This window comes from Equus caballus, chromosome 15 (genome assembly GCF_041296265.1).
Source record: "Equus caballus isolate H_3958 breed thoroughbred chromosome 15, TB-T2T, whole genome shotgun sequence".
In the NCBI taxonomy this organism is placed as follows: Eukaryota; Metazoa; Chordata; class Mammalia; order Perissodactyla; family Equidae; genus Equus; species Equus caballus.
In genome coordinates, this window is record NC_091698.1 from 25,732,100 (window position 1) to 25,759,113 (window position 27,014).

A 27,014-nucleotide genomic window follows, 5' to 3' on the forward strand; every position below is an offset into this window, starting at 1 on the left:
GGAATATCTTTCCATTTCTTTGTGTCTTCTTCGATTTCTTTCAACATTGTTTTATAGTTTTTGGTGTACAGATCTTTCACCTCTTTGGTTAAGTTTATTCCTAGGTATTTTATTCTTTTTGTTGCAGTTGTAAATGGGATTGTATTCTTAATTTCTCTTTCTGCTACTTTGTTGTTGGTGTATAGAAACACAACCGATTTTTGTACGTTGATTTTCTATCCCGCCGCTTGACTGTATTCCTTTATTGTTTCCAAAAGTTTTTTAGTGTATTCTTTAGGATTTCTAGATATGAAATCATGTCATCTGCAAAGAGTGACAGTTTCACTTCTTCCTTTCCAATTTGGATCCCCTTTATTTCTTTTTCTTGCCTGATTGCTCTGGCTAGGTCTTGCAATACTATGTTAAATAAGAGTGGTGACAGTGGGCATCCTTGTCTGGTTCCTGTTCTTAAAGGGATAGCTTTCAGTTTTTCTCCATTGAGAATGATATTTGCTGTCGGTTTGTCATATATGGCCTTTATTATGTTGAGGTATTTTCCTTCTATACCCATTTTATTTAGAGTCTTTATCATAAATGGATGCTGTATCTTGTCAAATGCTGTCTCTGCATCTATTGATATGATCATGTGATTTTTATTCTTCATTTTGTTAATGTGGTGTATCATGTTGATAGATTTGCAGATGTTGAACCATCCTTACATCCCTAGAATGAGACCCACTTGATCATGATGTATGATCTTTTTAATGTATTGTTGTGTTTGATTTGCTAGTATTTTGTTGAGGATTTTTGCGTTGATGTTCATCAGTGATATTGGCCTCTAATTTTCTTTTTTTGTGTTGTCCTTGAATGGTTTTAGTATCAGGATAATGTTGCCTTCATAGAATGAGTTAGGAAGCCTCCCCTCCTCTTCAATTTTTTGGAAGAGTTTGAGAAGAATGGGTATTAAGTCTTCTTTGAATGTTTGGTACAAGTCACCAGGGAAGCCATCTGGTCCTGGACTTTTATTTTTTGGGAGGTTTTTGATTGCTGTTTCGATCTCCTTACTGGTGATCGGTCTATTCAAATTCTCTGTTACTTCTTGGTCCAGTTTTGGAAGGTTGTATGTTTCTAAGAATTTATCCATTTCTTCTAGATTATCCAATTTGTTGGCATATAGCTTTTCATAGTATTCTGTTATTATCTTTTGTATTTCTGAGGTGTCCATTGTATTCTCTCCTCTTTCATTTCTGATTTTATTTATTTGAGCCTTCTCTCTTTTTTTCTTGGTGAGTCTAGCTAAGGGTTTGTCAATTTTGTTTATCTTTTCAAAGAACCAGCTCTTGGTTTCATTAATTTTTTTCTACTGTTTTTTTTAGTCTCTATATCGTTTATTTCTGCTCTGATTTTTATTATTTCCTTCCTTCTGCTGATTTTGGGCTTTGTTGTTCTTTTTCCAGTACCTTTAGATGTGCTTTTAGATTGTCTATTTGGGATCTTTCTTTGTTGAGGTGGGCCTGAATTGTTATAAACTTCCCTTTTAGAACCACTTTTGCTGTATCCCACAGATTTTGTCATGTCGTATTTTCATTTTCATTTGTCTCCAGGAATATTTGATTTCTCCCTTGATTTCTTCATTGACCCAATCGTTGTTCAGTAACATTTTGTTTAATCTCCACATTTTTGTGGTTTTTCTGGTTTTCTTCCTGTAGTCGATTTCTAGGTTCATTCCTTTGTGGTCAGAAAAGACGCATGATATTATTTCAATCTTCTTAAATTTATTGAGACTTGTTTTGTGGCCTAATATGTGATCAGTCCTGGAGAATGTTCCATGTGCATTTGAAAAGAATGTGTATTCTGTGGTTTTTGGATGGAATGTTCTGTATATATCTACTAAGTCCATCTGGTCTGATGTATCCTTTAAGGACAGTGTTTCCTTATTGCTCTTCTGTTTGGATGATCTATCCATTGGTGTAAGTGGAGTGTTAAAGTCCCCTACTATTATTGTGTTACTGTCTATTTCTCCTTTTATGTCTGTTAATAATTTCTTTATATATTTAGGTGCTCCTATGTTGGGTGCATAGATATTTACAAGAGTTATCTTTTCTTGTTGGATTGTTCCCTTTATCATTATGTAGTGCCCGTCTTTGTCTCTTGTTACAGTTTTTGTTTTAAAGTCTGTTTTATCTGATATAAGTATTGCTACCCCCACTGTCTTTTCTTTGCCATTTGCGTGGAATATCTTTTTCCATCCTTTCACTTTCAGTTTGTGAGTGTCTGTAGGTCTGAAGTGTGTCTCTTGTATGCAGCATATACATGGGTCTTGTTTTTTTATCCAATTGGCCACCCTATGGCATTTGATTGGAGCATTTAGTCCATTGATGTTTAAAGTAGCTATTGATAAATATGTATTTATTGCCATTTTGTTAATTTTTTTTTCTGGGTGTTTTAGTAGTTCTTCTCTGTTCCTGTCTTTTTCTCTTGCTCTCTTCCCTTGTGGTTTGATGGCTATCTTTAGTAATATGTTTGATTTCTTTTGTCTTACTTTTATTCCTGCTTGTTATAGGTTTCTGATTTGTGATTACCATGAGGATCCTATTTAATATTCTATGTATATCACAGTCTATATCGAGTTGATAGACTCTTTAGCTTGACCTCTTTCTAAAAGCTCTACTTTTTCACTCCCCTCCTCCCACATTTTCTGTTTTTCAAATCATATATAGTCTCTTGTTTAGTGTGTGTCTATCCATTACCCTCTTATCAATGAAATAGGTGATTTTAGTACATTTGTCTTTTAACCTTCATATTATCTTCACAGGTAGTTGATCTGCTACCTTTACTGTATTTTTACCTTTACCAGTGATTTTATTGCCTGATTTTTTTGATAAATTTTTTTTAATCTCTATTTGTGGTCATTGCTTTCCCACTTAAATAAGTCCCTTCAGCATTACTTGTAGAACTGGTTTCTTGGTGATAAACTCCTTCAATTTTTGCTTGTCTGGGAAGCTCTTTCTCTCTCCTTCCATTCTGAATTACAACCTTGATGGATAGAGTATTCTTGGCTGCAGGTTTTTTCCTTTTAGTACTTTAAATACATTGTGCCATTCTCTTCTTGCCTGTCTGCTGATAGCCTGATGGGCTTCCCTTTACATGTCACTTGTGACCTTTCTCTTGCTGCTTTTTGGATTCTCTCTTTGTCTTTAATTTTGGACATTTGCATTATAATATGTCTTGGTGTGGGCCTCTTTGGGCTTATCTTGTTTGGAGCGCTCTGTGCTTCCTGAACTTGGATGTCTGTTTCCTTCCTCAGGTGAGGAAAATTTTCATCTATCATTTCTTCAAACAAATTTTCTGCCATTTTGTCTCTGTCTTCTCCTGGGACACCTATAATCCAAATGTTAGCATGCTTGATATTGTCTCAGAGTTCCCTTAGACTCTTCTCATTTTGTTTAATTCTTTTTTCTTTTTTCTGTTCTGCTTGGGTGATTTCCTCTAGCCTTTCATCTAGTTCGCTGATCCATTCTTCCGCATCCTCTACTCTGCTATTGAGTCCCTCTAGTGAATTTCTCATTTCCAGTATGGTGTTCTTCATCTCTGATTGTTTTTTTTTTTAATATCTTCCAGTTCTTTGCTGATGTGCTCACTGTGTTCATCCATTCTTCTCCCCATATCTGTGAGCATCCTCATGATATTTTGTTTGAACTCTTTGTTGAGTAGGTCGCTTGTTTCTGTTTCATTTAGTCGTTTTTCTGGGGTTTTGTCCTGTTCCCTTGCTTGGAAAGTATTCCTTTGTCTCCTCATTATGCCTCTTTCTCTGTGCTTATTTCTATGTGCTACGTGAGTCAGCTATGTCTCCTGGTCTTGAAGAAGTGGCCTTATGTATGAGATGCCTTATGAGCTCCAGCAGTGTGCTTCCCACCAGTCCAGAAGATCCAGGAGTGACCCCTTTGTGGGCTATTTGTGTCCTTCTGCTGTGGCAGGGTTGCTCCCACTGCAGGAACCCAGGGAGTCTAGTCTTTCCTTCCCTGGTCAGCTATTTATAAATCTGGTTTGGGGAGCCTCAGCACTGTTGGCTACAAAGTCTATCAGCACACTCCTATGGCAGTTTTCTTCTTAATTGGGTTGGTACCCACTGTAGCTGGTTGCTATGCTCAGGGGCTTACAGTTGCAATAGGCCTCAGGCCTACTAGGCTGTTGTCAGTTCTCTTAGGAGTGCAGCTGAGTGGGGCTAGCCCTAGTCATGGGAGCACTCAATTGTTTCAGGCTTTGGAAGGTGGGGCTGATCCTTTTTATGGCTATTTGTGAAGCACAGGTCTTCTGGTGCTGATAAGCCTTCCCCCCCTCCTCCCCCCCCCCACCCAGGATCACACCCACCGTCAACACAGTCCTGGTCCTGCACACTTCTGAGCCCCCTGAAGCCACACTGCAGAGGCCCCCACCTCTCCACCAATGCCCCCCATGGTTTGCCTGGTCCTCACACAGGGCCTGCCCCACAGAGGCAGTCACCCTTGCCTGCCTGTAGAGGATTAAGGCACCCAGTCCATGCAGGCTGAAAAGTAGCCTGAGGGCTTGCTCTTAGGTGGGGCCAGTCCCTAGGGTGGGTTGCCTGCCCTGGCTGAACTGGGTTAAATCTGTGCACTAGTGGGTGTGGCAGACCCCTGGGCTAACAGGCCAAGGGATGAACCTCAGTTGTGCCCACTGGGTCTGTGTCAGCATGCCTGGACCAGTTCAGAACAGTGGCTCCCTCCAATGTCTCAGTCTCTGGAGAGGTCCCTCCTCTCATCAAGATGCCCCCAGAACCCACCAGGTGAATCTCGTTTCACCAAAGGACTGTCACCCTCCTCTCTGGTGATTTTAGGTTGCTGCAATGAGTGAGTTTGTGGGTGGGCCCTTTAAGACCTGGGTCTTTTTGGTTGTTGGCCAATAGCTTTTCTGGGGGGATCCTTGCTGGCCAGCAAAGCCAAACAGTAAGACCCCTGTCTTAATTGGGCTGAGTCTGAAGGATGCTTATAGAAGTATTGGCCCCCACTCCGGTCCTCACTCCTCCAAGGAGGGCTGCGTACAGTAGGGTGGCTCCCGACAGGCCAGCTGAGAAGTTCCGCTGTTCCCAAAGGTGGCTTTTTTCCTGTCTAGCAGCAATTTCTGGCCCTTCCTCCTTAGTCAGGACTGTCCCTTGTTGTGGGGGTTCTTTTTGTCCAGTTTTCAGTTTTCTCTCCAGGGTAATTTTTCCAAAAATAGTTGTAACCTGGTTGTGTTCATGGGAGGAGATGAGTTCAGAGTCTTCTTACGCTTCCATGTTGACGAGATCTCTAGCACACATTTTTTTAAAGCACCATTTTACAAGAAAAAAGCAAAGAAAATAGTCTGACAGGGTATTGAAGGGATTCTCCAGTTGGACTAAAGTAAAATTTTACTGCGTTTTTGAATATTTTCTTATTGTTGATTTCCTTTGCCATCCTGCAGGCAGTGGTTTTTTTCCAGAGGCATGCTGAATGAGGGGTATTAGGTAGGATCTTGTAACAGTCAGGTATGGTGCACAGAATGTTAGTCTCCGTTGTCCAGGACAGCTCCCACCAAAAGCTAGATAAGCTTCTGTGTTAGCACCACTCTAAGTTCTTCCTGTCTTGCTCCCATGACCCAAGGACCAGTGGTGGCTTCCCTTATCTTTCTTCTAGATCAGTCATTTCCTCTTTGACTGTGTTTAATCTGATGTGAAACCCATCGATTGAGTTGTTAATTTTGGTTTTTGCATTTTTAATTTCTAGAATTTACATTTGATATTTTTTTATCCCTTCAATCTCTTGAGAAATGTTCGTTCTTGTCTTTTGTCTCCTTAAATATATTAAGCATAGTTTTTTTTTTAAGTTCTGTTTCTAACTCCCTTATTTTGATTCTATATGGTTCTATTTCTATTTAATCTATTTCTGTTCCTGCTCCCTGTGGGTCTATTTTTGTTATCTTTTGTTTCTCTTATTTTTCCAGTTATGTGATGTTGTCTTCTGTGTGTCTGGTTATTTTCGATTGAGTAAAGAATACTGAATATGAAAATGTGTAGAAATCATTTGAGACCAGGATGTTATTTTCCTCCAGAAAGGATATATATTTGCTTCTGTCAGAATTGAGATAAATTTGAAGCTGGGCTTAAATCTCTTGGTTTATTTTGAAGCTGGGCTTAAATCTCTTGGTTTAACTATTCAGGGCCCTAAACAAATTTGTATGTGTGGGGCAAGGTGGTTATGGCTTCCACCACTTCTTAATAGGACTGGACTCCAGTTTTTGTCTCCTAGCTTCCTGAGACTGTCCCAGTTACTACTCAGCTTTTCAGCCTCTTATGTACCTTTGCCTGAATCAGCAGATTCCTTTCGGGGAAAACAAGCCTCATATTCTAGACCTACCTGTTGGGTTTTCTTCCTTCTCTTCTCAAATCTTGCTCAAGTAGTTTTTCACTCCCTACTTAGCTCTCTGCTGCCACCTACCCCCCAGATTTTCTAGTTTGTTCTCTTTGAAAGCATTGATCTGAATAGTTGAAACTGTTAAGTGAAGCAAAAATCCTCAACTTTTAATAATCTTAACATTCACTTTTTTGTGTTAGATATGGGTTTTTCATGATTTATCCTCTTTGACACTCTATGGACTCTATTAATGTGAATACTTTAATCTTTTTTTAATTTTGGGAAATTGGTATTTTTTATTTCTTCTGGTATTTCAGTCTCCCTATTTTTATATCTGTTATTGGGGGATATATATTATCTAGATATTATCACTTCTACCTCTACACACCATACTTTTTAGGTTTGTTTTTGTTTTTTTACAACTTTCTTAAGGTATAATTGACATACAATATGTGCGTTAACTGCACATATTTAAAAAGTACAATTTAATAAATTTTGACATATGTATATACCCATTAAATTATCCCCATAATGCTCATATCTCTCATCCCCAAAAGTTTTCTTGTGCCCCTTGGTAACCCTTCCCTCATGCTGCCTCCTACCTGTTACCCCATCCTACCTGCAACCACTGATTTGCTTCCTGTCATTTTGGATTAGTTTCAGTTTTCTTGAATTTTATCAAAATTATACACCATGCACTCTTCTGCTGAGCTGCTTTCACTGAGCATAATTACTGTGAGATTGATCCAAGTTGTTTTATTTATCAGTAGTTTATTCATTTTTACTGCTGAGTAGTATTCCATTGTATCAATATACCAAATGGACATTTGGTTGTTTTTAGTTTTGGGCTATAATAAGTAGAGCTGCAAATATAAATCTGTGTGTATGTATATGCTTTCATTTCTTTTGGATAAATAGCTAGGATTAGAATGGCTGAGTTGTATGGTGGATATATGTTTAACTTTTGAAGAACCTATTAAACTGTTTTACAAAATGGTTTTGCCATTTTACATTTCCATCAGCAATGCATGAGAGTTCTGGTTGCTTTATATACTTGCCAACATTTGATGTTGTCTTTCTAATTTTAGTAATACTAGTGGGTGTGTAATATATTACTATGGTTTTAATTTGCTTTTCCCTTATAATCAGGGATGTTGGTAATCTGTTCATTTACTTACTTGCCATCCATACGTCTTCTTTAGTGAAATGGCTGTTCAAATATTTGCCCATTTTTTATTGCATTCTTTATCTTTTCATCCTTAACTTATAAAAGTCCTTTATATGGTCTAACTACAAGTTCTTTGTCAGATACATGTTTTGCAAATATCTTCTCCCAGTGTGTGGCTTGCCTTTTTATTTTGTTAACAATGCCTTTTGATGAGAAAGTTTTTAAAGTTTGATGAAGTACTATTTATTAAAGTCATTTTTCATTTCTCTTGTGCTTTTCATGTTCTGTTTAAGAAATCTTTGCCAAACCTAAGGTCACTAAAAATTTTTGCTATGTTTTCTTCTAGCAGTTTTATCATTTCAACTCTTACATTTAGGTCTATAGTACTTCTTGAATTAATTTTGTGTAAGTTATTAAATAAAAGTACAGAGGGTTTTTTTTGTATCCATTGGTTCTTACTTGTTAAGATTATTCATTCACCCATTGAATTGCCTTGGCATCTTAGTGAAAAATCAGTTGATATATATGTATGAGTCTACTTCTGGACTCAATTCTGTTCCATTGATCTATTTTCCAATCTTTATGCTAGTATCACTCTGTCTTAATAATTGAAGCTTCATAATAAGTCTTAAAATCAGGTACTGTAAGTCCTAACTTTGTTCCTTTTCAGAGTTATTTTGGCTGTCCTAGGTTCTTCACATTTACATATATATTTTCGAATTGTCTTTTCAATATCTATAAAATGTTTATTGGGATTTTGATTAGAATTATGTTGAACCTATAGATCAATTTTGGAAGAATTGACTATGAACAATATTGAACCTTTTGATCCATAAACACAGAATATCTCTCCATTTATTTACATCTTTTAAAATTTCTCTCAGCAGTGTTTTATAATTTTTCAGTGTACAAATCTTGCACACCCTTTGTCATATTTATACCCAAGTGTTTTGTATTTTTGATGCTATTATAAATGTCTTTTAGTTTCCTATTGCTTTTTGCTAGTAGAGAAGCAAAATTCAATTTTTGTATATTGCTCTTGTATTTTGCAATCTTGATAAACTCACTTATTAAGATAATTTTTTTTGTAGATTCAGTAGGATTTTCTACATAGATTTTCATGTTGTCTGTGACTAAAGAGAGTTTTATTTCTTTTCCACTCTGAATGTCTGTTGTTTCTTTTTCTTGCCTTATTGCATTGGCTAGAACCTCTGGTGCAGTGATGAGTAGAAAGTTGAGAACAGTCATCCTTGTTTTGTTCTTGATCTTAGGAGGAAAGCATCAACCTTTCACCATTGATGTTAGCTGTAAGCTCTTTGTAGATGCCTATTATCAGTTTGAAAAAGTTCACTTCTATTCCTAATTTGCTGAGCCTTCTTATAAAGAGTGGATATTGGATTTCGTTAAGTGCCTGTTCTGAATCAGTTGATCTGATCATATTTTTTCTCTTTTTTAGTCTGTTAGTATGGTAAATTACATTAATTAATTTTAGATTGTAAGCCCACCTTGGATTCCTGAGTTATCCACTTGGTCATGCTGTATTATAGTTTTTATATATTCTTGGATTTGATTTACTAAAATCGATTAAAACTTTTTACATGTATGTTTAGGATTTCCCCCCAAAGCATTACAGTTTTAGTTTTTATGTTAGGTCTTTTGTATATGGTGTGATGTAGGGGTCAAGAGTCTTTTTTTCCCCACGTGGAATCCAGTTGTTCCAGTACTCATTGTTTCCTTTCCTCATTGGATTTTGCTTTGACATTTTTGTTGAAAGTTAATTGACTAACTGTGGGCCTATTTCTGGGCTCTCGATTCTGCTTCACTAATTTGTTTGTTGATCTCAATACTACTGCCACATACTGTCTTGGCTACTGTAGTAGGTCTTGAAGTCAGGTTTCGTAAGTCCTCTAATTTTTCATTTCATATTTTCTATTTATTTATCCTTTACTATTTTCTGAGATTTTGTCTTTCAGTTTGCTAACTCATTCATCAGCTATATCCGTTCTGCTATTTGTACCATCCATTTTCTTTAATTTCAACTACTACGTTTCTCATACTTGTTACATCTATTTTTTCCTTGGTTCTTCTTTCATATTGCTAATATCTTTCTCTTTCTTTTTATATACCTTTTAGTTTAATTTCAAATTTTTGACCTATTTCTTCTAATGTATCTGCTACTGCTAGAGTCTGTAATCAGTATGTTTTGTCTCTTTTGAAATGGCTGGCCTTTTCAAATGTCTTGTGATTTTGGCCTGTGAACACATTTTTCCATGTAGTTTTGGTTATTATGTCAGACAATGCTTTGCGGGGAACAGCAGTATCAGCCTCATTGAGTTCAGAGTATGGAGGACAGAAGAGTTCTAAGATGAGCGAGACACCATAAAATTGCAATCCCTTTTTGTCTCACGTAACACCTGTTTTGTCAGTTTTTCACCTTTTGCCCCCCTGGGCACTCCTTAATAACCGTGGCTGTATATTGGAATCAAATGAGGAGCTTTAAAAAATAGTGATCTCAATTCCTGCCCCATGATTTTTATTTAGTTGGTTTAGTTGTGCATCCTGGACTTTGGAGTTTGTTTTACTTCTTAAAGTTAAAATAATTATAGGTTCACAAGAAGTTGAAAAAATAAACAGAGAGGTTTCATGTACCCTTCACCTAGTTTCCCCCAGTGATTACATTTTACATAAATATAGTATAATATCAAAAGCAGGAAATTGACATTGATACAATGTGTGTATATAGTTTTATGTTATTTTATCACGTGTGGATTCATGGAACCACTGCCACATTCAAGATACAGAACGATTCCATCACCACAAAGATACCTCTCTTTCTACCCGTTTATAGTCACATTTCCCCTTGTTCCCACCACCATCCCTAACTTCTGGTACCCACTAATCTGTTTCTCGGCTCTGCAATTTCATCCTTCAAGAATGTGGTATAAATGGGATCACACAGATGTGACTTTTGAGATTGGCTTTTTCACTTAGAATAATGTCACTGAGATCCATCCAAGTTGTCATGTGTGTCAGTAATTTGCTTTTTATTATTGCTGAGTAGTATTCCATGGTATGCATGTGCCAAAATTTGTTTAACCATTCATTTATTGAGGGGCATTTTGATTGTTTCTAGTTTTTGGCTATTATAAATAAGGTAGACCTTAGGCATTTAATGTAATTGGAGTGTTAAGGCTCAAGTCTCCTATGTTATTTTTTTATTTTTTGTCTCTTCCTTTTGTTTTTCTTATCTCTGTTTCTTTTTCCTGCCTTTCTACAGGTTACTTGAACATTTTTTAGAATTCCATTTTGAGAGACCTGTAATACTTTTGAGTATCTCTGTATAGATGTTTTCAATAGTTGCTTTAGGTACTACGTTATATATACCTAACTCATCACAGTCTATTGGTGTCACATTTTATCAGTTTAAGTGTAGAAATCTTGCCTTCCTTTAAGTTCTTTTACTTCCCCCATTTACAATTGTCTTAATAGATACAGATTTGTTTTTTGTTCTGCCCTAGACTTATGTTCCCTTAATGTCAGTGTTCATGTTTTTCATTGATATTTATTTAGTCTAAGATTTCAGATATTAGCCAATATTTCCTTGAATATTGTGTTTATTCTCTCCTTCTGGAATTTTGATTAGGTGACTATTGGACCTTCTCATTCTGTTCTTTATGTCTCTTAACCTCCATCTTGTATTTTTTTTTATCTTTTTATCTGTGCTCTATTATAGGTAATTTCCTCTGATCGTTTTTTTCCCAGCTTACTAATTGTCTCTTCAGCTGTGTCTATTTTGTTCTTAAAATTAACTGTTGATGTTGTTTCTTTTTTTAATTATTTCAGTGATTTTAGTTTAATTTCCTGGTGTACTCTTTAGTTCTTTTTAAAGTATGCTGCTGCTTTTTTCTTTTTGTTATGTGTTCTATTATTTATTTTGTGTCTTAGTATTTAAACACATCCGTTTTTAAGTTTCTCTTTGATAATGCTGTAATCTACAGTTCTTGGGGATCTAATTTAGTTTGTGTGTCTTTTGACTCCCACTAAATTTGGGTTGTTTCTTAATGTGTTCTAAAATTTGAATTGGCTTATTTTGTTTTTTTTTAAAGATTTTCTTTTTTTCCTCAAAGCCCCCTGGTACATAGTTGTATATTCTTCATTGTGGGTCCTTCTAGTTGTGGCGTGTGGGACGCTGCCTCAGCGTGGTTTGATGAGCAGTGCCATGTCCGCACCCAGGATTCGAACCAATGAAACACTGGGCCGCCTGCAGCAGAGCACACGAACTTAACCACTCGGCCACAGGGCCAGCCCCTGTGAGCTTATTTTCAACAGGCCTTTATCTGAGGTTTAGTTCTGTCCCTGGGTTAAGGGCGTGTCCCTCCAGAGAAGTTTTGTGTTTATTTCTGCTGAGTGTTCTAAATTATAGGACCATCCTAGAACCAGATTTTATTTTGATTTCTTATCTTGAGATTAAGAATTCCCAAGGGATACTTTTAGTTGTTATTATTATCCTGAGCCTAGAAATGGTTGACAAGCTGATTTTCTGTAGTCTGGCCTTTCCACTAGTGGAATAGGCCTCTGAGGCTTTATGTGGGGAATGTTGGTGCTAATATCTGTGTTGCAGACATCTTTATGGCCTCATCTGTTTCTGAAGTTAAAACACAAGACCTTAGGTTACTGAGACAGGCACACCTCAACCATATCTAGCATAACATCAGTTCATAGCTTTATTGCTGATTTGGCTCAGGAGACTTCCCTTACAAATTCTTAGTTTTTCTGTACATTTAAAAGAGTGCTTCTTACATTTTATTGAGTATGTCTAAGTGTTTTGTGGTGAGAGGACTTTCAGATGATCTAGTTTCCATATTGCCAGAAATTAGAGTCTACTTACTTGTTTATTGACTGTGAACTCTATGAGGGCAGGGCCAATGCCCACCTAGTTCACCATAGCTTCCTCAACACCTAGTTCCTGGTACATACTAGACACTTATTAAGTGTTTGTGAAATGAATGAAATGCTGTTAATTACAGATTTATTTATAATAGCGAAAAATTGAAATGAATCTAAATGTCTGATAATAGGGGAGCACTTAGGTAAATGGTTATAATTACTTAAAAGTAAATGGCTATTGCTCATATAACATTTTCAGCCAGCAAATGATTTGGAGGGCTGTATTTTAAGACTAGAAAATATTAAAGAATAAGTGTAGGTGAAAAAAAAATCAGGATTCAATTTTGAATTTATAGTATGGTAACTTTAAAATATACGCAGCAAAAAAATACTGCATAGTGAAGACCAAAATGCTAATAGTAGCTTAAGTTGCAGCAATGGATTGAGGATCCTTTTTCCCCTTTATTCTTCAAACTTCCTATAATGTGTTTTATAATGAACGTACTAAAAAGAAAAAATGTATATTAGTGTCCTTAAAAGGTTTTAGATTTAAATAGACTAATAAGTTAATCAAACATAAAAATTTCAGAATTAGTTTTATTATTAAAATGTTTACAGACTTTTATATGAAAACACAGAAAAAGATCTTTCTGATACTCAGCGACACCTTGCTAAGAAAAAATATGAGCTACAGCTTACTCAAGAGAAAATTATGTGCTTGGATGAAAAAATTGGTGAGTTTTTTTTCCTGACATTACTTTTTTTTTTTTAAGTCTGGTAGAAAATATCTTTTCTTCTTTTCAGTTATAACATGGATAAACTTGGAAATAGTTCCTTTGATTAAAAGTTTAGGAATCAGAAATCATGGAAAAATGTGTTTTTCATTGATAGTAAAATTTTTTACTTAGATTTAGGACCATAAATACTTAGACATGGCTTGATATTTTTCATTGAAGAAGTAGCTGAACAAAGTAGCAACGCTTTGTACATTTATGATGATTGCTTTTAAATTTACAAGTTTTTGTATTATACTGTGTCTTGTCCATAGCTGTTGTAATGAAACATAGGACATACACATTACTTTGGTGGAAAGTATACATATATTTGGCTATATCTATGATATTACTTGGGTTTATAGAGAGAATTGTTTTTATAAAGTCTCCTGTTTATGTTTCTTACCAGTGATCTCTATGAAAATATGATCATAATTTAATCTTATGACTCTAAGGTAAAATTTTGTCAGGACTATAAAAGAACCCATTTTGAAACTGAGGGAATGTTTTTAACACTTGCTGTTACATAGTTCAAGAATGTCTGGCATGAGCCAACCCTGATGGCCTAGTGGTTAAAGTTTGATGCTCTCACTGCTTCAGTGGCCCAGGTTTGTTTCCTGGTTACGGAACCACACCACCTGCCTGTCAGTTGCCATGCTGTGGTGGCAGCTCACATAGAAGACCTATAAGGACTTACAACTAGGATATACAACCATGCACTGGGGCTTTGGGGAGGGAAAAAAAAAAATGTCTGGTATAAACAATTAGGTGATTGGAGGTGCTTTTTATTGAGAGGAAATATTAAAAGAGAAATGTTAAAGGAATATTGAAGAACTCATTTTTGGATATTTTAAATACAAATAAAAATAGACAAGTTTGTATTTCAAAAGAGAAATCTAAAGATGTACATTTGGACACAGCATATAAATGATATTTTTAAACCATAAAATTTAAAGCCATGACATCACCTAGGGAAAATATAGAGAATGGGGAGAAGAGGACCTAGGACTGAGTAAGAAGAAGCCAAAGAAGTAGGAAGAAAACCCAGAAGTGAATGTTATTTGGGGAGATAAGAGAGCAAAATATTTTGAAAAGGAAGGTGTGATCAGTTGGCAGATACTTTTGAGAAGCAAAATAAGGATGAGAAAGTATTGATTGGGCTTGGCACACTGGAGGTCTTGGTAACACTGACAAAAAGTTTGAATGGAATGTTGGATGTGGAAGAGAGTAGGTTGAGGAATCATTGGGAAGTGAGGAACTAGCGACAAGAGAGAATAAAAATCTCTGAAGTGAGGCTATTAAGAGTAGCAGAAGAATGGGCTGGTAGTTTGAAGATTTCTTTCAACTAGGAAATACTAGAGATGTTTTAGAGCTTATATATTTATTTATTTTATGCCAATGGAAATGAACTCAGATATCAGAACACCCAAACCCTGTGGTTTGCCTTAAAGAGAGTACTGCCTAGAAAAGGAACATGATATATTCTCAAGTACTACATAGCTCATCCTCTTGGTATATGGTATTCCCTCTCTTAGTGCCACACTGGGTGGCCATTGGCAGGAATTTACCTAGAGGTCTACTCTAACAGAGTTTCCTTGTAGAGCTCTAGACTAGCGTTCTCAAACTTTGGTGTGTGTCAGAATCACCTGGAGAGCTAATAAAGCTCACTGGAGCCAGGCTCCTTGAAGTAGGATATGGCCAGGGCTTTTGTCTCCTCCAATTTCCTCAAGTGGTTCTCAAGCTTTGGTGTGCATTAAAATCACTTGGGAGGGGTGCTTGTTAAATTGCTTTCCCACCCAGCATTTCTAATTTGGTAGGTCTGAGATGGGATCTAAGAATTTGTATTTCTAACAAGTTTCCAGATGATGGTGATGGTGCTGATTGGAAAACACAATCTGAAAACCACTATTCTATACCAATCATTCAGGCCTTCAACATTGACTTTGGCTTACCAATGTTCTCACAGATTGAATGAGACTTCCTGGGATGATTTTTTTAAAGGAATTTTTATAATACTACTTGAGAAAAATCAGCTTAGAAGACATTTGACTCAAAGATGACTTGATTGAATCTTAAGATCTGTTAGTTACCAACTTATGTACATCAATGATTCTAGGCTAAAGGGAGGGGAAATTAAAGGAGGGAAAGCTCAGAGGCTGTTTTACTATTCCACTTACATCACCCACCCACCCTCTCCTGCCCACGACACATGTAAATCTACCTGAGAACTTGTGATATAGAGCTTCCTTTTGCTGTTCTAATTCAAATGTGTTAACTGTACTTTTACGTTTATGAGTCATTTAGAATCTCATGATTCATCTTAGTTTTTAATCACTAACACCAAAAGCCATTTTTTATTTGGGATACAATACTTATTTTTAGTCATTGACTATAATATAGGAGAACTTACTTTGGCAAGTATTTCAATCTGCTTGAACTGGAAAAAAATTTATCTTTAAAACAATGCCTTTATGATTACATATTTAGATAATTTTACAAGGCAAAGTATTGCCCAGCGAGAAGAAATCAGCATTCTTGGTGCAACCCTCAACGATATGGCTAAAGAAAAGGAATGCCTTCAAGCATGTTTGGATAAAAAATCTGAGAATATTGCATCCCTTGGAGAGAGTTTGGCAATGAAAGTATGTTCTGAGAATTGTGGTTTAAAAATGTTTGAGCTTCAATCTGAATAAAATAATAGTATTTTCTCACCTTTTTTTCTAGAAAGCTGAAATTTTAAAATCTGATTTTGAAATATTTGAAGATAGTCTTAGGAAATATATATTCAAAGCCACTAGCTAATATTTTAAAATTGATTTTTCTCTTATCAATTTGTGATTAACATTCACTGGCAATAACTAATTCAAATATCAAAATGATAATAAAGCAATGAAACTGATTTCTTTTTAAAAGCACACCAGAACTTGTATTTTCAGGTGGCCACCTTGGGAAACAATACGTTTATTTCATTAAAACTGCCTTTGTAATTGTGTTCACAACTAAGAGCACATTTTTACATTGTCCTCAGCCTTTGAGAGTAGATCTTATGGAGCTGGTGAATAAAGCTGGATGATAATCTCCATCCCATATTTTTTGCCAAGAAGGCAGGGAAATATTGATACCCTTTTTCTAGCTCATAAACTGATTTTGAAGACAATTCCTAAACTATTTTCCACAAATGTCTTCAGCAAAGCCAGCATCATTGGAATAAGCTCTTTCTTCTCTCTAAGGGAACTAATTCATTCCTTTATCCATCCATTCAACAAGCATTTATTGACATGTACCAGGTATCATGTTAGAAACTGAGGATGAGTGGACATGTCTTCCAAAAGCCTAGAGTACAACTGGGAGAAAGATAAATAAAGATGTTATTATGATAGAATGTGCTAAGTACCAGAATGATGTGTGCATAATGTGCAGTTAGGGTTTGGCAGAAATACACTTGATTCAGCCTGGGGGTTGGATTAGGAGAAGAGGAAAATCTAGAAAGACTTCCAGGAAATGATGATGCCTGGACTTCCCTGAAAATGACCAGGAATTAGCCAGGGAAAGATTTAGAGAAAGGGGCCAGTGAGAGAAAGGGTGATCCAGACAGGTAGAGCGGCCTCGTGAAAGCCCCAGTGGCTTTCATAAGAGAATTTCCTGAGATTTCTTGATGTTTAGTGTGTCCAGAGAATAGATTGCAAAGAGGTGAGAATGAGGACAGGGATGGAGAGGGGTCAAAAGATGAAATGGGATAGATAAGCAACAAATCATGACAATACATGTGATGTTGAGTTTAGACTATCATAGAAATAATGTAAATAAAATGCTACAATTAGATCTTTATTTTAAAACAAATATTCTGGCACTTGTTAATCCATGTAAAAGATGGATTATAAGGAAATGAGAATAGTGAAAAGGATACTAGTTAGAAGTAAAATGATAAGAACTGTATTAGGATGGTGGGAATATCCATGAGAGAGATAAGCAGATATATTAAGGACAAAATGTGCTTTCTGACTTAGGAACCACATGAGTAGGAAACACAGGAAATAGAACAGGCTTTAAGAGGAAGATTATTGATTGACAAGTCTTTTGGACATGTGGTTGAGATATTTCTAGGCTCTTAGATTTTTAGGTTTGGAGAGAAAAATGAAAATAGATTTGGGAATGATGAGCATAATTGAAGTCATCAAAGTGTGTGAGATAGTAAATATTAATTTACTTGTTGAAAAGGCTGACATTACTTTATAGTTATACTTTAATATTTTTGAAATTTTATGAATTTTTTGGATAGGATTTTCATTATATTCAAACCACTTTTTGAGTAGTTCAACATAATTTCCTCAAAAACACTGACATTTAGAAAGAAATTATTCATGTCTTCCTGAATCTCATTTCCCTCTGCTATATCTAATATTTCATATTTCTCTCATTCTGCTAACGGTACCAACATTATCTTTTCCTTCACAAGGAATATTGAGTCACAAGCCCATTTCAAAATCAAGAACTTTGTCTAAGATTATGAATGTAAACACATCCATCCTCTGAAGGGAAAATAACTTTTCAAACAGTGTTAGACATTTAAAAGAGGAAATGTTCTCTACAACGATATTGCAGAGCTAAATTTACAAATACTGTTCAGTGAAAAAAAGTAGTTTTACAGTCTGATTTAGAGATTACAGAGATAAATCACTATGGAAAAGTCTACCTTATAGTGAATAAGGTGAAATTTTTTCTGGTAATCGTGGTTTAAAAAGGTGTTCTACTGCTTGCTACCAGTCAACATTAGAGAACTCAAAAGCAAGTTCACAGATTTTTGAGTAATAAAAGCCAGAGTTATTTGTGTAAAATTTTAGTTTGTTTCTTTTTTCCAAGTAGATTTATGACCATCCTGTTCAGATTGAATTTTTAATAGTTAACTTGAATATCTCTGGTTGGACAACATATTGAGGTTGCACAAGGAATTTTAAATTGATAATGACAGCATAGATTTCAAGAATTTGAGAAATTGTGGTATTAGGGTCATATTAAAAGAAAAATAGGCTAAGAGGATATATTGTTGAATTCTACCCAGTAATTTTGTTGCCCTGGATGTGTTACAATGTTCTTAGAGAATCTTACTTTCAAGATGAATCTCTACTGATAAAGAAAAGTCCTTTTTAGGCTTATAAATCATATTTAAAAGGAGAGTCCTTTTAGGCTTGTAAACCATATTTAAAGCTTAACCAAGTAATGGCTTTCACAAACACTAGAAATTCAGTTACTTGTTTAGAATTTATTTAGAAATGTATTAAATTATATTTCAAAAGCATGTGTAAATATTCCATTTTAAGCAGTGTTTTCTCTTTGTCTTTTTCGTCCATTGGCTTGTGTTTCTTAAAAAGGTTTAACTGTTTTGCTAATGGGTATTTTAACCATACTCTAATATACATTACTGCCAGATATGGAATCTGCACCATTCTACCAGAAAGCAGAATGGGAGACCGGAGCTAAAAATATCCTGGAGAGGAGCACATGAATAAAGGAAGATAAACAGACACACATACACACGCAAAACTAACTCTGTCTCTCTAAAGAACAGGAACAGAACTGGTTGAGAAATACAGGTTTAGTTTTTCATCTTGTTGCTTGGTTACTAAAGATTTGAAAATTCAAAGGGCAAAGTGAAATCCAGTTATTTAGTGAAAGAATAATTTTCCTACTTTTTTAGGGCTAATATTAGCCCTAACTATCTGGGCATAGTTTCTGTAACTAGTTCAGGATCAATGAGAGTTTTAAAAGGAGGAGATGTGGGAATGGTATTGATGGCATTAAGATATTCACACCCATTTCAGCCTTGACTGACTCCATTAATTCTACTCTCTCACCACACCCTTGAAAAGGAAGAATAGCAGTAGTTTATATTTTTATACCTTTGCTCTAGGCCTAATGCTTACCTCCTTATTAGCTTACACCTAAAATTAATAGTATATTTTTATAAGTGATTCCATTGGGCAGCTTTTCGAAGATGCTATTCATGACTAATATAAATAATATACTTGATAAAAGTTATTATTCTTAAGAACTAAATTTAGCTTTATAGATTCACTTTCTTGGGTTTTATAACGTGAAGAAGTATATTATAACGGATTAATCCTATTCCCAGTATAGAACATTCCAATGCCAAACCATTGGTTCGCCTCTAAAAACAGGGTGCTTATGGGGTTCTTGTGTTGCTGGATGACTACACAAAACATCTTGTAACAGAGTATTTGATATATTAGTCTCATATAAATACACTTAAGTGTAGTCTTTCCTTTAATGAGTATAATATATTGTTTTTATCCAGTACAAATATTCACATTGATATATTAGACTTTAGTTTTAAAGTGTAGAAAAGGAGAATAGAACATAAATGTTTAAAACCAAATGGAAATCAAAAAAGGAGGGCAAAATTTCTTTTTGCTCATTCAGTTTTCACAGAAATAACAGTTTAAGATAATTTTTTATGTAATACTTATATTACTTTTCAAGGAAAAGACCATTTCAGGCATGAAGAATATCATTGCTGAGATGGAGCAAGCATCAAGGTAAATCATTCACTCAAAAAGAATTTGAGCACTTTTGAGAGCGAAGTACTGTGTTAGGTACAACGATAGTAAGAAACAGGGGCTTGGTGTTGTGTATAAGATGATAACTCTAATGTTGAAAGGATACCCAAGGCTGTCTAGGCAAGTAAAAGAGGATATCATGTTTGCCAAGTAAAGGAAAGGGAAGGGCGTTCAAGGTAGAAAGAGTAGCAAAGAACCACAAAGAACCGTAGATCATATTCAAGAGCCTCTTGAATGACTAGTAGGTAAGTATGTTGGAACCCAAAGTGTAAGAGAAGTGAAGGGGTAAGAGGCTAAACAGTCAGACAGAGGCCTGTTATAGACAAATGAGTATTGATTTTATCCTTCGGGCAATAAGAGATCATTAAAGAATTTTGAGGAAATTTTTATATTGGAAAGATTGGATAGATTGGGGTTGGGGAGTTGGGGGACAGAAGGAGTGAGGTGCTTGTGAGGGAGAGAATCTAAGAAAATGCCAGGTTTATGGCTGGGGATGAATACTGGACATGGTAAAAGTATGTGGAAAAGACGATTTTCTCTGAATTTGAAGAGTCTATGAGACCTTCATGTAGATAAATATGGAGGGCAAGGAAGAGGCCAAGCTGGAGATAATGATTTCAGAGTCATCTGGGTATATATGGGGTTGGGGGACATGGAAATGAATAGGATTTGTTTGATGGAAGGGATAGAATGAGACGAATCAGGAGGCTAAGGGTTAAGCCCTGAGAACCATTAATTTTTAAGAGGGCAGAGGAAGAGGAACCTGCAGAGGAGACGAAGCCATAGTGGCTAGAGCTAGGATGAAGGCTTTCTTATACTTGACTGTTAGAAGTTTTGCAATACTTCACAAATCATTGACTGTTATGTATATTTAGCATCCTTTTTCACAGTGAAATGTTAGCAACATAGAGAAACTCCAATCCACCATCTTTGCAGTATTTATTCCTACAGATTTAAATGTGTTTAAAATTTCTTCAAATGTTTTCATGCTAACTGTCCATCTAACTGTCTTGTGAGATTTATTATTCTATGTTGGTAAAATGTCTCTTCTTATGTACTGTTTGATTTGTGGAATAGACAGTCTACTGAAGCCCTAATTATGTGTGAACAAGACATTTCCAGAATGCGTCGGCAATTGGATGAAACAAATGATGAGCTGACTCAAATTGCCAGGGAGAGAGATATCTTGGCTCATGAGAATGACAATCTCCAAGAACAGTTTTCTAAAGCAAAACAAGAAAACCAGGTATACTTGTTCCTAGACTCTTTTTCTCCAAGAAAAAGATATATTTCTTCTGAGGCACAGACTTCATTTAATTTTATAGAAAAGCTCAGGCTTTGTTGGAGCCAGCCACTTTTTAACTTTATTCCACAGAATATACCACATAACTTTGAAATGAAATTCTCAGACATAAAGAGTTAAATATTAAAGAAAAGTAGGAAGAGGGGATATAACAGATTTGTATTAAACCTTAGGAAGTACTTCCTGACTGAAGGATAAAGATTTTAATAAATCAACAAATGAAAATAAAAACCTTCAGAAACTTTTCAGAAAAGGGTAGATTTATTTGATGGACTATTATTCTGTCTTAAGTATGAGCATATGGACTAGGCCAGATTTTTTGGTCTCTAGCACTGTGATTCTTTTTAGGAAAATTTCTTTTATAATTACTCCCTCTCTAAGCCAATATATTTCAGGCTTATCCCCAGTTCTCATTTCCAATATCATTATTTTAATTTGAACGTTAAGAAATTCTATTTGGAAGTTTTTCACCCCTTAAAATTCTTTGGTCCATATGATTTCTCCCACTATCACTCTCCATGTGTTTAGTTTGCATCATAAAAGTCTGTATTTTTAAACTGTTAAATATTTTTAATTTATATAAGCAAGTATAAAGATGCAACACTTTGTTAATTATAAAAAAATTGCCTGAGATGTTAAAATGCTTTGTTCAAAAGTTAGTGGATAATGGGATCCTGGAACAGAAGAGGGACATTATATAAAAATGAAAGAAATCTGAATAAAATGTAGACTTAAGTTAATAATGTATAATAAGTCTTTATTGTGACAAGTGTACCATACTAATGTAAGATGTTAATAGAGGAAACTGAGTGTAGCGTATATGGGGACTCTCTGTTCTATTTTCACAACTTTTCTGTAAATCTAAAACTATTCTAAAATGAAATTTATTTTTTAAAAATTAATGAATAAAAACAAAAGATGTGAATTTATAGGATCTACTTTTGTGTACTCTATAGCTAGAGCAAATAGGCTAAAGGTAAATATAACTTATTATTTATGAAAAACTAGATTAAAAATTCTCATTTTTACCACCCAGAGTTAGCCACTGTTAACATATTTTTTACTGACTTTCAGTGTACTGTAAAAATTTTTATACTATCTTTTACATGAATTTTTTAATGTTGTTGGGGTAAAACCACATACTACTTCATATTATGCTTTTTTCTATTTGGGAAGGCAATAGAGTGGAGTATTTAAGACTCTCATGAGTTTGAATCCTCCTGCCTGGCTGTGTGATCACATCATTTAACTTCCCTGAATCTCAGTTCATAAAAATGGAGAGTAAGTGAGAATATACCTAGAAATGAGTGCCAGCATAATTACTCGATAAATATTTGCTAACTATTATTAGCTTACTGTAACATCGTAGGCACTTCCCTGCTTTGTTAAAACTTCATAAACATTTTTTATAATCAGAAGAGAATTGGTGTCATAACAATTTACATATGTTAAAGAGTAGTTTTTCCTTTGTTTGGGTCATAGGCCCAAGGATAGAAGATAGATCCCTCTGTGGACCACAGATTAAGAACTCATATGATAGTAGATTTGGTAAACAGAAACTTTCAAAAAATTTTGTCCTCAATACTGCAATTTTTAACACATTGGGATGAGGTATTTTTAGTATTTTACCCTGAGTTTTTCCCTAAATATAGACGAACATTTTCCTCTGTTATTAAAAATTATTCCAAACATTTCTCAGAGATGCATAATGTTCTATGTGGTTATACCACTATATAATACTACTATTTACTGCATCATTCACTAAATGTGAATAAATATTGTTACTATAACAAATAATGCCTTAGTGAACATTCTTTTTCATTAAATTTTATTAGATTTAGTTTCAAATTAAATCAAAGCTTATGAGGTTTCTTTTTAAAAATTTTTAACAACTTTCTAAGTAGACATTTTCAAATATAGTGAATACCCATGTATCCATTTCCTACCTTCAACAAAAAGCAACATATTTGTTTTTTTGTTTTTATGAGCATTTAAAAATCTCTCTTGATCCATCACCGATAGCAGATCACAGATTTGCTTTTTGCAAATATACGTTTATTCCAACGATACATAGAAATGCCCATTCCTTGCCATAAGAGAATAGCTTTAAATTTTTACTAGTTTGGATAGGAAAAATAGTATTTCATTATTTTAACTAGCACTTCCTTGATTACTGGTAAATTTTGACTTTTTTCAAGTATTATCCACTTGTGCTTCCCTTTTGTGAAGTGTCTGAGTTCTTTGCCCATTTACTTTTTGGATTCTTGGGTCTTCTCACTGTTTTTGTATGAGGTTTGTATATTAAATATATTAACTTTTTATTATAAGTATTTAAATATGGTTTTGACATAGAACAATTTTTTATTTTTTGTAGTCAAATCTAGCTATCTTTTCCTCATAGGCACTGTCAAAAAAATTGAATGATACTCATAATGAACTTAATGACATAAAACAGAAAGTCCAGGACACTAATATGGAGGTTAACAAGCTGAAGAATATATTAAAGTCTGAAGTACGTAAATATATTTTTTCTCTTCGCTCATGATACCTAAGAATTTTTACTAAAGTTATCGATTGATTACACTCATATGGACAGCTGAATCAAGTCTTTCTTTAATACGTAGCATATTTCAGTGTTGACGATGGATTAACTATATATTTAGAATGTCACCAATGTCCAGAAAGGTAACTCAAGAATATGCCCCTCTTAGTTTGCCACTCAACCATTCAAGATAAGTAGAATCCTCCTAACTGGATAAAGGCCGGGGGACCAGAATCAACTTGGGCTAACTTATATTTGAAAATGGTAGAGTTTTCAATTACAGGTCTTTGACAAAAGAGGCTCCCCCTGATTGTGTAACAGATCAGAATTTATCCCTCTGTTGTGGGGCTGTCTGTTTCTTAGGACCAGAGGGCAGATGGCTCTCCTCTGCACTTCTCTGTGAGTAACCATTCGACTAGGCACATGTGTCTGACATCAAATATTTCCAGATAAATTTGGGTACATGTGTGGCAACCCTGGAACAAACAGACAGCTTGACCAAGGATGTTAGATATATCCATTTGGTAAAATATTATATAAAATAGTGTAGTTGGATTGATTGCTATAATAGGTATAGTGTTTCCTACATACCACTCAAGCCGTTAATAGAAACTCACCCCCCAAAAAAACTGTTTTCCTTGTTATATTTGACATGTCGTTTAATATCAGTTCACAAACATATCTTGAGAATTTATTTATAGTGTGCAGATACTGTTTAGGACTTTGAGAGATAAGAGATTCTAAGAGCTCCTAACTTGAAATGCTTGCTTTCAAGCAGTCAGGCAGCAGCCTTATGTTAGCAAAGCAGGTGGTTTCCTACACTTCTTGATTTTGAGGTGCAATGTAATACCATAAATGCACAGAAGCTTTGGAGTCAGATAGATCTGACTCCTCTTCTCAGTAATGACATGGACTTATGTAGGCTACTCAACATCTCTGAGTCTCAGTGTCCCATCTGCACTTGGGAAGAACACCCAAGTAAGTAAGATAGACGCAGCACAGTGAGCCATTTAATTCTATTCTGGAATAGGGTAGAATATAAATGAATGAATATCTGAACAACATTTAGCATAGTGAGCTTTCAGTGAATGTTGTAGTCCACAGGATGTAGTCTGCAGGATACCGTCAATGTTACACACTTCCCTTTTTCTCCCTAGCCTGTCACTTTACCCAAAGTTCAGCTGTAGGGATTGAGGCTTTTAGATTCTGGAATTGTTTTTTCAGACATTATAGATCAAGCATCTCTCAGCTTTTAGCATCCTGGTATAAGTTTTTGTTTGTTTATTTGGATTTTTGGGGGGGGCGGCGAGGGGGTGAGGAAGAGTAGCCCTGACCTAGCGTCTGTTGCCAATCTTCCTCTTTTTGCTTGAGGAAGACTGTTGCTGAGTTAACATCTGTACTGATCTTCCTCTATTTTATGTGGGATGCCACCACAGCATGGCTTGAGGAGTGGTGCTAGTCCGCCTGGGGATCTGAACCTTCGAATCCCAGACCTCCAAGTGGAGCATGTGAACTTAACCACTATGCCACTGGCCGGCCCCATGAGATTTTTTTTTATGAGCTTTCATTTCACAAGATAGCTAGATGGATCCAGGCACCCCCTGAGAGAATGAACCATGGGTCCATTTTGGTAGGGAGGCCCATTAAGAATTGTCGAGTACTTTATTCGTTTACTCACTCATTCAGTGTATGCCAGGTGCTGAGGTGCTAGAGATGAAAAACTGAGAGGAAACAGAATGGCACTCCACACAGTAGGGACAACATGAGCAAAGGTATAAGGGGGAAAAAGTAGGTCCTGTAGCTAGAGTGGAGTGCACAGGTGAGTAATAGAGAGGTAAGAAGGACTTGTTTGAACTGTATTTTCAGTTCAACATAAACAATGTAAACACAGAACATGAACGCAAAACAACATAACACATACCACATAAACACAGAAGTTATTTGAAAATTTACCTTTTAGAGAGATCGTTATGGAGATGTTGGGAAGAATAAATCAAAAGGATAACAAAATTAGAAGGCGGAGAGCAATTAGGTGAGGCTGTATCCATGATTCAGTCAAGAAGTGCAAAGGATTCCAGCTGAGGCTGCAGCTTTTGCCGCGGGGACGTGTTGTAATGGGCCCAGTGGATCACCAGAAGGAGCTGTGGGGTGCAGGGGTGAGGGTAGCACCAGAAAGAGGTAAAGAGGTCTTGAAAGAGGGAATTGGAGAATAGCAAAGAACAGTTTCACTTTTTTATAATATTGCCTCTCTTGGGCCTCCCACTGCTCTAGCTGCTTTGGGCGGATACAATAAAGGGTGAAATATGGTTTCTGGTTGCCAAGAGGGAGAGGCACTAACTAGGTGGTGGGAGGACAGGAGAGACATTTTATGGCAATTCTTTTTTTACTGCGTAAACTTTGAGCCACATTATTACCTAGTCAGAAAATTAAATATAATATAAAAAGTGGTACCTATCTTAGTCAGAAAACTAAGTTTAATATAAAAAACGGTTCCTATCTTTGAGAAATCTAAGGTGTTATTGGGGAGGCTGTACATCCTCACCTAACTACGTGAAGCTGTAAGGTAGTTTTAGGAGAATGACGTAGACGGTAAGTGCTACAGAAAGTTAAAGAGGGTAAAGATCAATGTGAGTAAAATTCCTTTTATGTATATTGCACCATGTACCTCCCAAGTACATAGTCTGTATTCAACTGTTATTTTTAGTACAATAATGGAAAACACACATTAGATTCCTACTGCACATTTGGACTATCTGCATCTTGAAAGCAATTACAGTAGTTTAGTATGTTAACTTGTTAACAGACTTGGCAAAGATCTTTCACATTGGTCAAAGTAAAACCAGACCACGAGGTGGCGACATTAACTGAATTTCAGCCAGTCTCATGATTTATCATATTTGTGAGAACTTAAATCTGATTTAAAAGTATTATAGGGTAAGATGTTGTTTATTGCAGTTGGGTCATTTTATTTAACCAAGTGTTTCTTATAGGGGAATTCACTGTTTATTAACAGGTAGGAGAGAAAGATATCTACTGCCTTTTTAAATTAATTACCAAAATTATGAATGACTTTTTAGAATGAGTTGACCTAACCATAGTACTAAAATATGTTTTTAAAAACAGCTTCATGGGGCTGGCCCTGTGGCCGAGTGGTTAAGTTCACGTGTTCCGCTGCAGGCGGCCCAGTGTTTCGTTAGTTCGAATCCTGGGTGCGGACATGGCACTGCTCATCAAGCCACGCTGAGGCAGCGTCCCACATGCCACAACTAGAAGGACCCACAACGAAGAATATACAACTATGTACCCGGGGACTTTGGGGAGAAAAAGGAAAAAAGATAAAATCTTTAAAAACAGCTTCATAATGATTACTCTATATAATATATTGTTTGTGGAGCTAG

At 35.6% G+C, this 27,014-nt stretch overlaps 1 protein-coding gene across 31 annotated transcripts in view; it reads left to right on the forward strand.

The window, feature by feature from the left end:
• TSGA10 (testis specific 10) overlaps nucleotides 1-27,014 on the forward strand; it is a 121,916-nt gene that overhangs the window by 55,603 nt on the left and 39,299 nt on the right. For 26 of the 31 annotated variants that reach the window (XR_011425904.1, XM_070235028.1, XM_023618577.2 and 23 more), the window contains 5 exons: nucleotides 13,042-13,157; nucleotides 15,684-15,838; nucleotides 19,695-19,750; nucleotides 20,849-21,017; nucleotides 23,476-23,586. Coding sequence is in view for 30 of the 31 variants with exons in the window: in XM_070235028.1 (XP_070091129.1) it covers nucleotides 13,042-13,157; nucleotides 15,684-15,838; nucleotides 19,695-19,750; nucleotides 20,849-21,017; nucleotides 23,476-23,586 (607 nt within the window). In the remaining variant the exon portion in view is untranslated. The remainder of the gene's footprint in view (nucleotides 1-13,041; nucleotides 13,158-15,683; nucleotides 15,839-19,694; nucleotides 19,751-20,848; nucleotides 21,018-23,475; nucleotides 23,587-27,014) is intronic. The other 5 variants (XM_070235048.1, XM_070235027.1, XM_070235047.1 and 2 more) reach the window with 1 other exon arrangement.